This window comes from Marmota monax, unplaced genomic scaffold, assembly GCF_021218885.2.
Source record: "Marmota monax isolate L192 unplaced genomic scaffold, Marmota_monax_Labrador192_F-V1.1 WCK01_AAM20220418_F8-fsc00226, whole genome shotgun sequence".
Taxonomy (NCBI): domain Eukaryota; kingdom Metazoa; phylum Chordata; class Mammalia; order Rodentia; family Sciuridae; genus Marmota; species Marmota monax.
The window spans coordinates 1,359,422-1,373,455 of record NW_026693142.1 but is presented as its reverse complement, the minus strand read 5'-3'; the positions used below and the strand labels follow the sequence as shown (position 1 = coordinate 1,373,455).

The 14,034-nt window shown below is 38.9% G+C and overlaps 1 protein-coding gene across 5 annotated transcripts in view; it reads right to left on the bottom strand.

Moving 5' to 3' along the window:
• Positions 1-14,034, bottom strand: part of Rbm33 (RNA binding motif protein 33) — a 98,620-nt gene that overhangs the window by 64,024 nt on the left and 20,562 nt on the right. For 3 of the 5 annotated variants that reach the window (XM_046455134.2, XM_058582857.1, XM_046455135.2), the window contains exons 3-6: positions 11,924-11,972; positions 7,833-7,909; positions 5,906-6,221; positions 2,278-2,397 (exon numbers count right to left, since the gene is read on the bottom strand). In XM_046455134.2, coding sequence (XP_046311090.1) covers positions 2,278-2,397; positions 5,906-6,221; positions 7,833-7,909; positions 11,924-11,972 — 562 coding nt within the window. The remainder of the gene's footprint in view (positions 1-2,277; positions 2,398-5,905; positions 6,222-7,832; positions 7,910-11,923; positions 11,973-14,034) is intronic. The other 2 variants (XM_046455136.2, XM_046455137.2) reach the window with 1 other exon arrangement.

Genomic DNA, 14,034 nt, shown 5'->3' with positions numbered 1-14,034 from the left:
TCAGGAGAAAAAATGGCAACTGGTTACAAGAGGGTCTGATTTTTATAGGGTTTGGTCAGAGTTAATCATAGCAGAATGTTCAGTGTGATTTAATCATTAGATACTTAATCATACACACTTAATCACAGCAGAATGTATTGGCTGGGCAGTCAGGAAAACGGGTTTAGAATGGGAAATTGTGAAAGTTTAGAGCCCATTGTTGCTGGGAAACGGAGGGTGAAAGGCCAGAGCTCATTGTTTTCCCTCTCCCCCAGGACCCGTTGTCCTCCTTTCTCCCTGGGGTTACTGTGTTCCACATCCTTCAGCTGTGGGGCACAGGAAACTGGACTTGTCACGGCAGTCTGGAAGCAAGTCTGCTCCAGAGAAGACAGCATGTCTTCAAAGCCACCACCTACATAAACACCCCTAAAGAGGCTGTGCAACAAAGGGCGGCCAGTAATTTGCTCTCAAAATGTGCAGAAACCTGAAGCACCCATGGAAAATTGTCTCCTGAGAATGTTTCCAATATGCTCCCCCAACTGAAGGAGAACTGACCAATAACATTCACTTTTGCCATTATTAAATAAAACAGGTTTTTAAATGCTCAAGTTTGCTTTTTAGTTACTGAGTATATTTTCATATACTTATAGCTCACATACTACTCCTTTTTCCAATTACTTTCTCACATTATCCATCCTTCTTTGGATGGCACTCATCTGAATGTACTAATCGTACTGTCTACTGAATATTAACTCCTACGTCCTGAGTAGATTTCTTTCTCAGATGTCTTCTGACTAAATTACATGAGCATCACACCAGGGTGAGTACAACAGAATTCAGTGGGAACCCCACTCCCCCATCATCTTGATTTCCCTGGGTCTGTAACATCTCCTCTAATTCTGTCTTGGTTCCCTAAAGAACCTATTCCACAGCTGGTAAATCTGGGTAAAGAGTCCCTTGTACTGCACTTTTATTTTTCTTGTTTGAGTGCTGGGAATGGAACCCAGGGCCTCAGGCACACTAGGGAAGCCCTCTACCACTAAGCAACATCCTCGGCCCACTTGTTCTACTTGTATCTTTTCTCTAATTTTAAAATTATTTCAAATAGTGAGACAGACAAAGCACAAGAAGAAAACTCAAATTTAGCTTGTGGGTGGGAGAAAGGGCATGTCCAGTAAATGCTCTTATTGTACCCAACATGCATTCAGACTCTATCACAGCATCATACACCTCAGAAAAAGAATGGGCGCACAGAATGTTTTATGAACTGAGTATCAAAAACCTTGGTCTCACATCCTAGGTAAACAAATGGCCTAAATTAATAAACAAATATTTTCATGTCTCTTGAGGGAAAGGGGGCATTAAGAAAAATTGAGAAAAAAAATCAGTAATAAAGAAAAATTTTAAGAAAATCAACAGGTCCTGGGCTAAGGAATGATTCTGTGGCCTACACACTTGGCCACAGGGGCCAGTTCTAGAGCAAGAATGGCAGTCACCCACAGCCCTCCCCAGCTCTCACAGTCCAGGAAATACCATCTCCCATGCCTATTTCAAAGGATCACCTCTTCTACACTGTCTTGGAGCCCAGCCATCACCCCTCAGGTGCCCTAGTTAAGTTGCTCACACTGCACCATGACTGAGCCTCTCCTGGAAGGTGTCACTTTTTCTGCTTTTACATTACAGAGATTGGCACACATCTTTTGACTCCCTATGTTAGACTGCAAGTCCCTTGAGGGCAAGGATCAAGCCTCTTGGTTCTTGTTTCTTCAACCCAAATCAGCAACTAAAGATAGGGAATCTTGCAGTATTTTTTCAATGGTTCAAATAAACTAATTATATAGCACTGCTTTCAAAGCACTAACATATACATTACATGTTTTGAGAGATAAGCCCAAAAAACATTTAAAACACTTTAACAAGCCGGACGACAGGACACACACCTATAATCCCACCAACTCGGGAGGCTGAGGCCAGCCTCAGCAATTTAGTAAAACCCTGTCTCAAAACAAAATAAAAAGGATTGGGGATGTATCTCAGTGGTTAAGTGGCCCTCGGTTCAATCCCCAGTACCTAATAAATAAACAAACAAGAACACTTGAAGGGTAGATAGTACCCAGAAACCACAGAAGAGCAGTACTCACTCCCCTGAGTCTAGAAAGCCTGGGTTTTTACTAAGTTCAGAGAAGAGATGTCTCAACTTTTCACTAATGCTGAAAGATGCTCATTTTAAATCTGGGGTAGGGGGAGGGGAGGAACACCAGCAAACTTTTTGACTCTTTTTAAAAGTTGAACAAATACCTCTTGGGTCTCAGGAGCAACCTGGGAATCAGTAATCTCATCTAATTCATCTTCAGCAACACAGTCTTCCTGCTCTTGCAGCCCTTGTTGCCCACCATAAGCCTGCAAGTGTTCTTCATCCTGACGGCCATTGAAGAGAAAACAAGTTTTTCTCACACAGCTTTTGGGTGTTTTTGTTTGTTTAAGCACTTTTCATCTCTATGACCCATGTCAGTTATTTTGGCAGATTTTGCTACAGCAGTCCCTGCCTGAGCACAAAGCGCAAAGCATTCCTCTCCATGTTAAATTTGAACAGGGCCCATAGAGTAAACCCCATCACCAAGGTTGGTGGCCTGTGTGTGGCTTCCATATCCAGGCACCCTGTGAAGTATCTCTTTACCATCAACCTAAGGGAAAGGAAACTTCAGAACATGTGCACATACATGTGCTCTCTCCCCAGGAAGCCTGGCAGGGGGCTGAAATCACGCCCAGCCCTCACCACTTTCACAGTGGGAGAGACAACTACAGTATGGGTGATCCAACTCCACATAGATGCCCTTTAGAATCCGGGTCTATCAGGTTCTTCACCAGGCCCCTCCCTTGAGCAGGGAGGACGACTCCAGGTTTGTATGGAATGTAAGGACATTACTTTTGGAGACAAAAACACTACCACAGAAAGCAGGGCTACTCCTGATAGAAGCCGATCAGGTTCTATCTACTCAGTGTGGGTATCTTCCCAGTGTTGCTGCACACTTGTTAAAAAATGAGCACCGCAGTAGTGACAAGCAGGCAACCACGGAAGAACAAGCAAGTACAGACCCTAACTCACCACATAGTGTGACAATCTTGTCTACACCCCCAAGAACACCGCTGTCGCCAAGTGCTCACCTCACTTCCCACGACTGCCTTCTGTTCTGCTGGAGAGACTGCAAGCTCTCCATTAAGAGAACAACTACTACCACCCTTGAATCACGCAGCAAAACCATCAGATCCAAGTAAGGCCAGTGATGCTAGTCAGATTATCAGCAAATATACAATGGGGTTCAGTCTACACCACTGGAATCTCACTGAGAAACAAATCTGCTACCCTTTACATAAACCGTCAATCTGCAACCGTTTATACAGAACAGTGTTTTATAAAACCCCAATCTCTGTTAATATTACAGGCTCTAAAGACTTCAATTAAATTATGTCACCAACAATTTTCTAATATTTTGTCCACTACTAACCAATATAGAGTCCTCACTATTACAAATTTTAAAATGAAATTACAATTTACTCTCAAAAATAGCACCTGCAAAATCTACAGACTTAAGAATTTTGTTCTCTGGAGTATTGTAAGAAAGAATGCCAAAGTTGTGCCTCCCACTCCTTCAGTGTCTCTGGACATTCCCTCTGCACAGGTCTGACAGTGTCCCTCCTGACCCTAAAGCTGTGGTCTTCTGATTCCACAGCCAGGCATGCACAAAAAGCATTCCAAATGATGTACAGAAATAGCTCGTGGGGTTTCATCATGCAGGCTGTCGAATTCTAAGGACAAGGAACCAGTTAAACAAGTCAGTTAATAAATTGCTTGCCACTGAGGTATGGAGACACAATCTACTCATGACTCCTCAGTCTAATAATGAGTAAATAAATCATCTGCACACCCCTTTCAGCCTAGAAGAAACCGAGAGAGGCCCCGAACTGAGCCAAGCCAAGCATTCCATGTCAATCCGGCACCTCTCTTTCCACCCAATGGGCCATTTCAGACACACTACTGTGACAACTATGAAAAATATAAGGTGGCCATAGCTGCCATACCAGGTACATTAAGGTGGGATGACACTGCTCATGAAATAATATCCTACCATTTTCCCTCACCTTTAAAGTGTATAAACAACTCTGTGAAAACATTAACACACATTTAGAATTTCCAAGTAAATTTTTACTTTAAGGTTTTATTTAATTCTGAAAATAATTAATTCATTTTAATATGATATAGTTCTATGAGTACTTTTAAATCCCCCAATCTATTCTATTCAATGACCTGTAATCCAACATTCTGTATGACTAAAATGATCTTTATCACCGATGAGGCTTTATTTAGATTGTGGAACACAGAACAGGAAATTCTTACACCACTCCACAAGAAAGCCAAGTGAGACACACTCCCATGCAGCAGCACTCACGGGCTCTACAGGGCACTTTCCACACTGATTTGTCCTTCTAAAATCCCACCATCACAGGCAGGACCAGATTCCATGTTTTCCATGGTAGAGCACTATCTGTGTCCCAGGGCTGAACTAAGTGAAGACAGGCTGCACTACCGAATTTGTAGGGGAAAGAGACCCCCAGAGACAATGAGCCAATGCTTTGTTACTGATAACCAGTGGAAATAATACTGTCACTAGGAAATAACTAGTCAATTTTTGAAAGACTAATTTTTAAAAAGCATTTCAAATTACAGTCTCACTTTAAGAAAGTATGTGAACACACTAGAAGGCACCTGTCCACCTGGTACCAATTTATTACCAAAACACAGAGCTATCAAAAAAGTCCCCAAGATGCCTTTACCAGACTCCTTACTAAACCACAAAGATCTTTTCATGACTAGCTACTGAGGAACAAGCAAACTAACTACTGAGACACCTTCAGCAACCACAACAGGGACTAAAACTAAATATTCCAAGGTTCTACATAATTAATTCTTTTCAAAACCACTCATGCACATATAAATGTCTAACATCCAGCAATTCTTAAATGTTCTCACCAAATGGAAGCACACTCTGAGTGAAGACATAAGGAGCTGAGAGAGCCACTCCTGCCTCAGAAGGGCTCTGGATACTGGGTTAGGGCTAGCCCGGTTCCGTCCGGTTCCCACTTTGCCTCAATAGGAAGGACCCTGGAGCTCTGGGAGCCCTAAGGCTCCACATAACCCAGGAGATCATGCCCCTCCTGCAATTGTCATTAAGTGCTCATTTAAAAAAACAAACACACACACAAAAAAACCTTTTTTGATGACAAATCATTTTGTCAGGCGAACAATCTTACATTAGTGCCTTTTTCTTTCCTTATGGTTCAACAAACAAAAAAATGCCAACTACCAAAACCATCTTTTGAAATAAAAAATCAGCACAATCTTTGCTTCCTGATCACAGATAACAAATTATGTGTGACATTTCTTAAACTAACCTCCAATCTCTTTATTCAGGTTTAGACAGTTCTCAGTTACAAAAAGGATGAATGAACAGGACATCAATCACTGGAATATTAGCACCTTGAAGATGTCTTTAGCAGGTCAATAATCTTTTCACCTTAGAAGGACTTTATCAGATCTTGGCTAAAGCCTGGATGAAAGCTCTGCATTAAGTACTTCCATCAATTGACAGTGTATCTCCACCACACAAAGCTGCTCCCTTCCTCAGGGTGCAAGCCTCAAGGTCACCATTCTTTGCAGCCTTCCAGAATGACAAAAGAGCATTACCTCTGGCCAAACAAGCTGTCAACACAAACTTTGTCATAGCTCAGATAAAGAAACTGGCAGACAGTGATAATAAGGTCTAATTTCCCTCCCTCCCAAGGGAGGTAAACAGATTTCAAATCAGTCTAGAAACCCATGAGCAGGAAGCCATGTTATCTTTGGCCATACAAAGGAGGAAAGACTCACTGTAAACTCATCTAAAGGTTCATTGATTTCAATGTCCAACACTTCGTCACTGTACAGCTGCTCCTCCTCTGGCTCTTCCCCATACTCTATCTGGTCTTCTGTCAACTCCGCGTCATGGCCTTCATCGTACTGTCCTTCCTCGGGGTACTCCTGAGTGTACAATTCTGGTCCGTCGGATTTGTGGTAAGCTATCTCATCCTCTCCTTGTTCATACTCAGACTCTTGTTCTCCAGATTGGTCATTCGTGTTGTCAGATAGTTCAAATGATGTAACCATGCCAGATGTAGTATTCAGATTAATCGTGACACCCTGAGAACTGGAAAAATACAAAGGAAGACACCCAATGAGAGTGGAGCTCAAAATTAAACCATGACATACATACATGAGTTGTTTAAACTACGGCTGGTGAAAAGTTATGCCTGTCCCTGACCAAAGCACTTTCCCAGCGAGTGAAAACACAGCTCCAGGAGCCACCCTGAGCCACAACAGGACTCATGATGCAGACTGGGCCTCCACTCAGCAGCTGGAGTCTTTGGGACCAGAAGAACCCACTCAACAGATGAGGAAGCAGATGTGACTGGTAAATCCAAGACTGAAACAACGTTTTCCATTCACTGAAATGAAATGAATACGATCTGTTTGCTGAGTGTAAACTAAGAGTACTATTCTATAAGCAAAAAACAATAGTTGGAATTTTAAGAACAAAATGGTTTCTTTTTAAAGCCTATGATATAAATTCCAAGTAAAAAACTCTTTATAAGATTAAAAATCTGTAGGGTAAGCCAAGCACAGTGGCACACACCTGTAATCCCAGCAACTAAGAAAGCTGAGGCAGGAGGATCACAAGTTTGACAACTTAGCAAGACCCTCAGCAACATAGCGAGAGACCCTATCTCAAAAAATAAAAAGACTGGAGATGTAGTTGAGTGGTAAAGACATCCTTGAAGATGTCCAAAAAAAACCTGCAAGAAGATACATTTCAATGTTCACATAAAATTTAGGCCAGTCATAAATATCTCAAAATTGTTTTAAATTAGCAATTTCTGAGTAAAAAGAGGGCTTTGAAAAGGCAAAAAACATATTGCATTTATTAAACCATAATGGCTAAATGCCAAATAATATGATGATAATGTTCCAAATGCAAGATTATTCAAATAAAGCTATGTTCACACCTGTTAAGTGTCCAGTCCTAACAAAACACTGAATATATCACATAGACTTTAAACTACTCTAAGATTCAAAAGATGTATTTCAAGGCCAGCCTAACTCAAAAGATCAAAATATAAAAATGATGTCAAAGAACAGAATCAGAAAATTTAGCTACCTGGCAGAATAATTAAAAGCTGTATTTTTACCCATCTATCACTTTAGGTTAGAAAACTGTTACAAATCTACATGACACATATTTTGTTCATTATATTTATAACCAACACATGTATTTATATTTCCCCAATGTTTCCTCATTTAATTGAAAATTGTTTCCACTTACCAGAGGTAGGTGGAAGTAAGTATCTCTCTCCAAATGGTAATTCAGAAAACAGGTATTTATTAATACAAACTGCCTCAAATGAAACCAAGACAGCCATACCGAATCCCAGCCCCTGCACTAAGTTGTGCCACTGTCCTCCTCCCATAGAGCGCTTTTTGAGAAGCAGCATAAATCTGTACTGGCATCTATGGCGAGATGAACAGACCTCACTGGCCACCAGATGCAGGTCCTGCCCTGGATTCAGGCAGCTGATCCGTTTACAGAACCTGGCGTATGCTTGTTTCTACATCAGAAGACACTAATATCCCATTCAGAATGTAATCATATGTTGGATACAATACCACATTACTCAATTATACTTCATTATAACTATAAATCACAAACAGTTCCTATCAATTTAGTTAAATAAAGAAATTTTAATGAGTTAATACTGAATACCTGAAATTTTCTTCATCTTCATTATCACTCTGTAAAAGATCATCATTTAGCTCTTCATCTGACAAATCCGACTGATTCTAATTAAAATAAGAAATCTCATTAATGTGTGTCACTTCCATAAAAAGACTTGTTACAAAAGAGCAAAATCACATTGAATGGATTATTTCCACTGGATTATTTATGACTTTATGTATTAAAACATTGCCATCTAAAAGGTTCTCTCGATTTGATATTACTATGGACAATCCAGAGATCCCATATCTGGCATACTGGGTAACTATTAGATACCACAGACAAGTAAGTATAGAAGCAGCAAATGTAATATCAAATTTACTTTCATTTTAACACAAAAGAACAAAAGTAAGAGGTGCCTAGGTGGGGCATTCTAAAGAATTTTTCTTTATCATACACAAAAAAGAATGGTAACCTTAAGATGTAACTAATATATAGTAGGATGTGGTGGTGCATGCCTATAATCTCAGGGGCTCAGGAGTTTGAGGGAGGAAGATCACAAGTTCAAGGCCAGCCTCAGCAATTCAGAAAGGCCCTACACAACTAAGTGAGACTCTATCTCAAAATAAAAATTAAACTAAAAGGGTTGGGATGTGGCTCAGTGATAAAGTGTCTCAGTACCAAAAAAATAAAAAAGAAAATTCAGGGGATATGAAAAAATTTAACCGTTTCCAAAATCTATAAACTCTTTAAGCAATATAAAAAGGGCAACTTCAGAAATAAGCAATTTTTAAGATAACTGGATCTCTATAAACTGAAAAGGGGGAGAAACTTTGGCTTTCCCAATACAGACCATGTATGAAAACAAATGTTACTAGCTCCAGCCTTCAGGGTTTGACAGCATGTGCTGCACCTATCGTCAAGCAGCGGCCCAGCAGCGACTCCAGCAGGAATTCTGAGCTTCTTTGGGCTAATGTGCTCCAACATCTGACTTGGGGGGGGGTGGGCACTTCATTTTTCCTACTTATTAAAATTATTCATATGTATAAAAGGCATACATAAATTACAACTCCTCCTCCAAAAGACAATCAAACATACAGATACATTTATATTTAAAAAGGCAAAGTAGAAAAACTGACTTGATCTTCTATCTGAAGATGAAACAATATTTCCTTCTTTTTTTATACCATATAAAAATAGGTCTCTCAAATTTGATAATATATTCTTTATTACAGTATTTCTGATAACCAAAAATAACAAATCCTATTAATTCTAGTTCCAAAAGACCCCGTCTATCATTGATATTACATTAAGATAAAAATAACATGGGCCACACAATCAGTTTATCTGCAGAAGGGAGAACCGATGGATCTCTATGACAACAAAACGCACTGCTTAAGACTCACAATGAAGTTTCTGTTAGCTGGGCCAGTCTGACAGTGAAAGGGGCTGCCATTAGCAGGCGCAAACCAGGCCTGTCCTGGCAAACACAAGTCAACAGTCCAAGTCAGTAAATAAAAACTCATGAAATCTTCAAAAATTAGCAATTCAATAAAAGCCAAATTTCATTCAAGAGGCTAATGCCTTGAATTTCTAACTTTTTTTTTTTTTTTTTTGGCTGAGGATCAACCTAGGGCTTTGTGCATTACAGGCAAAAGGTCAACCACTGAGCTATATTCCCAGTCCTTAAACTATAAAGCATTTGGTAAAATGAACCAATAATTCAACAAACAGATAAAAGGAATATATGTGATAGGCCCTGACCACAATCTCTTTGCCTAAGGATTCAGCCTTTCTCTCTCAATTCTCAACCTACTGAGTAACAGACACAGGAACAAGAAGAGAATATCCACTTCACTGGAAAATCTGGAATTCTCAGAGCTAGACTGAATACCAGAGGCCAAAGGTGGCTGTCAATGCATCCCCATAAGATAGAGCAGACTATTTTCTCAGGCAACGTGGAGAGCAGCTTGGGAAGGCTATGCTCAGCTCAGGATGAACTACAGGAAAGTAGGACAAATAGATCTCAAGAGGAAGAAAAAGTGGCCAAGGATGCTAATGAAATCCTTCCTCCTAGTCTTTCCAGACAGGTTGTTCCTCTATGGGGAAAGAAGCAAGCAGGAAAGCAAAAGAATGGTTCTCTCTCAGGCTCCCAAGAACAAAGACCTGAGCAGTGGAAGTTCAAAAACAAAGAGAAAATGGTTCCCCAACATTCTCCAACACTGGCACCTATGATAGAGACCACCTTGGTGTACACTTGTCCATGCACTAGTTGAGGCCAAGTAACACAGAGAAGCTAAAGAAGAAATATAAACTGGCATCCCACTTCCATCTCAATCTCACCCAAGTTTTTAAAATTCTAATGTGGTCATCCCAGCCTTCTTCATCCTGACCTTGCACTACGCATGCAAAACTTCTCTGACAGTGAGACATACGTAGCACACTCTGTGCTTCTGGCCATGAGGACCCTATGAGCCTCTCAAGACACAGTTATACCTCTATGAAGTTCTCAGAGCTACTGTAGGGAAAGCAAAGGGGGTCAGTGCACCTGCCCAGTGGGCGCCAGCCACAGACTATAGCAGCAAACTTGTTAATGAAGACTCACTCGAAATCAAATAAATACCACTTAAACCAACAAAAATCATTTGTCATCTATCACATCAACAAAGACTATTCATGCACCAAGTGAGAGAAATGTTCATCCACTACTGCTAAGGACAGAAAGCACCTTGGCAAAAGCTTCAAGTATGTGTGTCCTTAGACCAGGAGCTCCCCTCGGCGGGCACTTCCAAATAAAAGAATCCCCAAAGCACACCAAGATTCAGACCTTAAACTATCATCTTAATACCTTAGATTTACTTCAAAATAATTCAGAAGGTAGGCATTGTGTGCGGGTAAAGACAGGAAAAAAAACTACCTTTAACTGAAAACTACTGAAGCTGGCTAAAAGACACATCAGAACAAATTGTACTAGTCTCTGTTGTTCTGTATGTTTGAGATTCTCCATAAAAAAGCCTTTATTTTGTTTTAAGTTGCTATGCTTTAGATAAGGTCTGAAATATTCCTCAAGGCTTTATGTTCTGAAATGTGGGTAAGTAAGAAACAGAACACAGAAAAACTGGATTGGAAAAAAAAAATCTTGTGTCAAATTCATGTATTAGAGAAAATGCAAATAATACAACACAGTAAGTTACAAGAAAGTGGCAAAGCAGGCACTTCTAGTACAAGATCATTACAATATTATACACGAGATCAAAAGGGCAACTCAATCAGTAATAACACGGACAAAAAGTGTCAGTCAACAATACGCCTTGAAATGCTGGCTTACACTACTATTACTGATGAATCTTTACCTAAAAGTGTAACAAACTTGAGTAACAACCTTTGAGAGTAAGAACCCATCAAAAATTTAAGACTTTTAAAAACTAAGCATTTAAAACTATCTTGATGGTTTATCAAAATAGAATAGCAAGTATTTTTAAATACTAACAAAATTTAAAATTTTTACTTCCATCTCTTGCTTCACATTTTTCATGAATGTTTTATGTTTGAAATAGATCAGTAGAGTATATTATATATAGGTATAAAATTTTAAAGATAATTACTTCAAAATTTTTACTTAATCAAAAAGGATTATAAAAAATTACATGAGAACTTTGAATTTTGTTTATGTGGATATCTGTTATATCTGAACATGTTTACCTTTAAGCTTATCTGCAAATAATCCCAAAGTGAATTCCAGAACCATTATGCAAAATATTAACCTGAGAATGTTACATTCCTGTAAGGTAAGGGTAAGATTTATGCCACCACTGTCCTAAACCCAATACCTGCCAGGTACTTTGAACATAGTAGAAACCAAAACATTTACTTCAGAGGGATTACTGCTTGACTTTTGATTAAAGAACTTACTAAAGTCAATTCTGTGCATTTAAAAATTAATTCAAGACTGAAGGTGTAACTCAGTGATACAGTGAATACATGCTTAGCATGAGAGAAGCCCTTAGTTCTAGCCTCAGCACCAAAACAAAAATAATAATTGTATTTATACAATTTTTATGTACTCCCAACATCCTATGCACAAGTGATGCATTCCTTTAATTTAGTACCATTAGTGTTTTCTTTCAGATATTTCTTACCTTTTTGCCAGACAGCAAATCTTCTCCAAGTAAGTCATCTTCAAGTTCACTGGGAGAATGCAGAAATGTCAAAGCATTATTCCTCCTAGACTGGAAAGTATGCTGACCACTTAGCAAGAGCTCTAGGCCTCGGTACTCTCATGAGAAGTTGGCTATACTGAATATTCTTGTAGGTAAGGAGAGGCTTTGACACAGGATGCAACCCACTAAACTTTCCTCTTAGTTTTGCACCTCAATAGAGATCTTAATCTCTTTGCAACAGCTGAATAATCAGTAAAAGAAACTGTAAGAAATAATATCTAAGCTTTCTCCTCCCTCTACAAACTTATATGATGATATAAGATATAATATATTTCGTATATCACAAGATCACAAGAAACCAAGATCACAAGAAACCATGTGATACTCTCTGGCAAAAACTGAAACAAAAAATTTACAACTTTAAAAACAATGTTGAGGTTATAAAATTAAGTAACAGTAACCAAGGGAATCATATTTGTGCAGTGGAAAAGACACAATGGTCACCTGTAATGTTTCTCTGCATATTTCTATTGTGAAATAATCAGAAGCAGGCTTTCTTACAAATAAAGTAGAAACCTTAGTAAAGCAAAAAGCTGGAGAAGTTTCTTCACTGAATGTGAAAAATAATTTTGATTGGTGAAAATGGTTACCACTGGGTTTTAATTTTGGAGAAACCAATCTCTGAGAAGCAAATGTCTTTAATGACTCACACACAGAAGGAAAAGGCACAATTAGACTAATGGTGATTCTAAGTGCAAATATCTATGGAGACCAAGTGCACCAATGTTCTCTTTTTATAAAGGTTCTAGCTATAAAAGTCTATAGGTTTTGATTAGTATCAGCACTACTTTGCTCAAAAAGTAGTGGTGGGCTGTTTCACAGAACACTAGGATCTCTGGGAATGATTATGTAAAGTTAAAACAGAAATGCATGTGTCCATATAACACCTTTTAGAACTTTAAAAAAAAAAAAAAAAAGGCCTAACAACTCATTCAATTTTGTGCACTGAGAATATCTTTAGTTATTTTAAGTTACCTTGCAGTAAGTCTAATATTCACATTTTATAGATGAAAACAAGGATAAGACATTAAATAATACCCAAGGGCCACACAGCAGAAATAGACTGATGCAAGACAAGAACTTACTAGCCCTTGAAAAATAGACCAGTACAGGACAGCTTTCAGAAACATAGCTCCTCCAATAATTTAACCACTAATCATCTGTAAGATTATTTTTCTAACTTCAGTGTTACAATTATCTTCCAGGGGCAGGGAAAAACAGAGTGTCAACAATATTTACAACTCCTTTGAGAATTTGATTCTAGATAACCAAAAACACACAAGCACCTCTTTGAAGACAAGTGTTTCTCTCCACCATAACTTTAAGCAACTGAAAATGGAGGTAATTCCATTTCCCACGGTACATTAATTAAGATGGCAATAACAGCAATTTTAATTATACAAATAAAGAACTAAAAAGTATTTTGACTTACTGATAAGCATTTGAAAATAAGATACCAATTTTTTAACGACTACGTATACTCTTTAGACATAAACATCTTTCAAAAGAGATACTTGACATAAACCTGTATCACTTATAAATGAGTGGAGTATATAAAAAAGGGAACACAGGACTTGTTCTCATGACTGATGAGACAGTAACACAGCACACAGCAGCCTAAACCCAAAGGATGACAAATCATCAATGATCAAGAAACCAACAAAATCTGTTTAGGATATTTCAGGGAAATACTATTAAAGATGTCCATGCCCCTACCTCTCCCGAAACTGCAGCCCAAACAGCACTAACCTCAAGACCTAATTCTAAATTCACATGAAATACAAGGAGTAAAGGAACACCCTAAAACACCAGATGGGGTGCAATAAGCAAAGGCAGAAAATCTGACTTTGTTTCTCCCGAAAAACTGCAGTAACTAAAGATGGGAGTGTGCTATGCTTTAGGTAAGTGTCCCTGAGGTCCACTTGTTAAAGGTTTAATCTCCAGGGTGGTGCTAGGTGAGGCCCTTAGATCACTGAGGATGTGCCTTCATTGTGGACTGTGGGATACTGTCTCTTTTGCTGTTTTTCTGC